The 2436-nt window shown below is 45.3% G+C and overlaps 1 protein-coding gene across 1 annotated transcript; it reads right to left on the bottom strand.

Moving 5' to 3' along the window:
• Positions 1-6: 6 nt before the first annotated feature.
• On the bottom strand, positions 7-2431 carry LOC130588436 (protein NYNRIN-like; the record flags this gene model as incomplete). Its single annotated transcript, XM_057389359.1, has 1 exon — positions 7-2431. A coding segment is annotated over one exon (2361 nt), but the record flags the coding sequence as incomplete, so codon positions are not given.
• Between the last annotated feature and the right edge of the window lie 5 nt (positions 2432-2436).

Raw genomic sequence — 2436 nt, 5'->3', positions numbered from 1 at the left:
TACACATTTTGGTTCCACTCCTGTACCATGGTTACCAACGGTGTAGATAACAAGTATAGAAACCCTTGTTTTAAACCATATCATCCCCATTTGCATCAGTCTCTGTTTTTCCAGTTGTTTCAGGAGAAGAAGCCTTCTTAACTCGGGAGTAGTGAATCCAAGGTCCTTTGCCAGCGACTTTGACTGCAGTAAAGGTTGTCAGCAGGACTTGGAATGGTCCTTTCCACTTGGCCTGTAAAGGATCACTGTCCCACCACTTAACATAGACCCAGTCTCCAGGYTGGAAGGGATGTGCAGGTGTGTCCAGTCCTATGGGTCTGGATAACACRATGTAATTCTGAAGCTTCTGCAAAGTGGAACTTAAAGCCATTAGATATTTCTGCAAATCAAGTTTTCCCCTCATATGAATTTCTCCCGGGACATGTGGAATTTGATATGGCCTGCCRTACAATATTTCATAGGGGCTGATGTTATCCCTCCGCCTGGGCTGTATACGGATCCTCAGTAATGCTATAGGCAAGGCCTGAACCCATGTCATGGATGTCTCTTGACAGATTTTGCTAATTTGGGTCTTAAGAGTTCCGTTCATACGCTCAACCTTGCCACTTGCTTGGGGTCTATATGGTGTATGCAGGTCCCAATTAATTCCCAGTATCTTGCTGACTTCCCCAATCACTGTTGCAACAAAATGGGGTCCCCTATCTGATGATATGCCCAAAGGAACCCCAAACCTTGGAATAATATGGTTAAGCAGAACTTTTACCACCTCTCTTGCTGTATTGGAGCGACAGGGGTAAGCTTCAGGCCAGCCACTAAAGGTGTCAACCAATACCAGTATGTACTTGTATCCCTCTTTGCGYGGTAACTCAGCAAAATCTACTTGCCAGTAATCCCCAGGAAGATCCCCTCTTTTTGTTACTCCTAACACAACTCTCTTCCTTGTATCAGGATTGTTTCTACAGCAGATTTCACATTTGCTTACTACTGATTGTACAATATCAGCCATTCTCTTCCCTATCACTACCTTTTTCAGATGTTTCAAAAGATTCTCTACTCCAAAATGTGTGCTCTCATGTTCTCTCTGAGCTATCTCCCGGAGGATCAGGGGTGGGACTACGACCTGGTTTACTGGCGTGACCGCCCATCCATTTTCTSTAATCTCAGCCTTAAGGAACTTAATTAATTTGTGGTCTGCCTGATCATACTTTGGGGTGAACTCTGACAGATCAACCTCTTTCTGTGGTATCACTGCAAAAACCCCCTTTTCTGCTATCTCTCTAGCTGTTTTGTCAGCAAATCGATTTCCTAATTCTGGAGTGGTTTTCCCCTTTTGGTGACCCCTACAGTGCATGACAGCTACCTCTGTAGGTTTCCTGATGCTCTCCAAGAGGGTAAGGATCTGCTCAGCATGTTTGATTTCATTACCTTGAGCGTTCAACAGTCCCCTTTCTTTCCAGATAGCTCCATGGGCATGAACAATGCCAAATGCATATTTAGAATCAGTCCATATATTTACCTTTTTYCCTTCGCTCAGGTCTAGGGCCCTCGTGAGTGCAATTAGTTCAGCCTTCTGTGATGACACATCTGCTGGCAAGGCTTTTGCCTCAATCACTTCATCTATGGTGGTTACTGCGTAACCTGTCATCCTCTTACCCTTCTTCATGAAGCTGCTGCCATCTGTGAATAGTTCCCAATCTGGATTCTCTAGGGGCATGTCTCTCAGGTCCGGCCTGCTGGAATAAACTTCTTCGATTGTCTGCAAACAGTCRTGCTCAGGCACATTGTCAATTAAGGTAGAGGAYAGAAACATGGCAGGGTTAACAACAGAAGTTGTTTTCAGGGTAACATCRTCCTGTTCCAACAACACAGATTGGTAGTTAAGCATTCTGCTAGGGGATAGCCAGTGTCCCCCCTTTTGTTCTAGTACAGATATCACTGCGTGGGGTACATACACAACGATGTGCTGCCCAAGGGTGAGTTTGCGGGCCTCCTGTATTAGGATGACAGTTGCTGCCACAGCTTTTAAACAACCAGGCCACCCTTGGCTAACACTGTCCAGTTGTTTTGAGAAGTAGGCCACAGCTCTTCGTTGATCTCCAACATGCTGTGCTAGTACCCCTAGAGCAACATTCAGTCGCTCATATGTGAACAGTTCAAAAGGTTTGGTTAGATTGGGCAGTCCCAATGCAGGAGCTGACATTAGGGAGTGTTTCAACTGTTTAAATGCAGCTCTACTGTCCTCAGTCCAAATAATTATTCCYTTTTCGGCTGCCTTCAATACTCCATATAGAGGTTTTACCAGCAGTCCATAATTTGCTATCCATAAACGGCACCAGCTTACCATTCCCAGAAAAGCTTGCATCTCTCTTACAGTGTGGGGCTCTGGAAGACGGCATATCGCTTCTTTTCGTTCCTTGCTAAGCTGTCTGTGTCCAC

Source organism: Malurus melanocephalus, unplaced genomic scaffold (assembly GCF_030028575.1).
Source record: "Malurus melanocephalus ecotype Western Australia unplaced genomic scaffold, MMel_1.1 scaffold_5046, whole genome shotgun sequence".
Taxonomy (NCBI): Eukaryota; Metazoa; Chordata; class Aves; order Passeriformes; family Maluridae; genus Malurus; species Malurus melanocephalus.
This window is presented reverse-complemented; position numbering and strand designations above follow the sequence as displayed.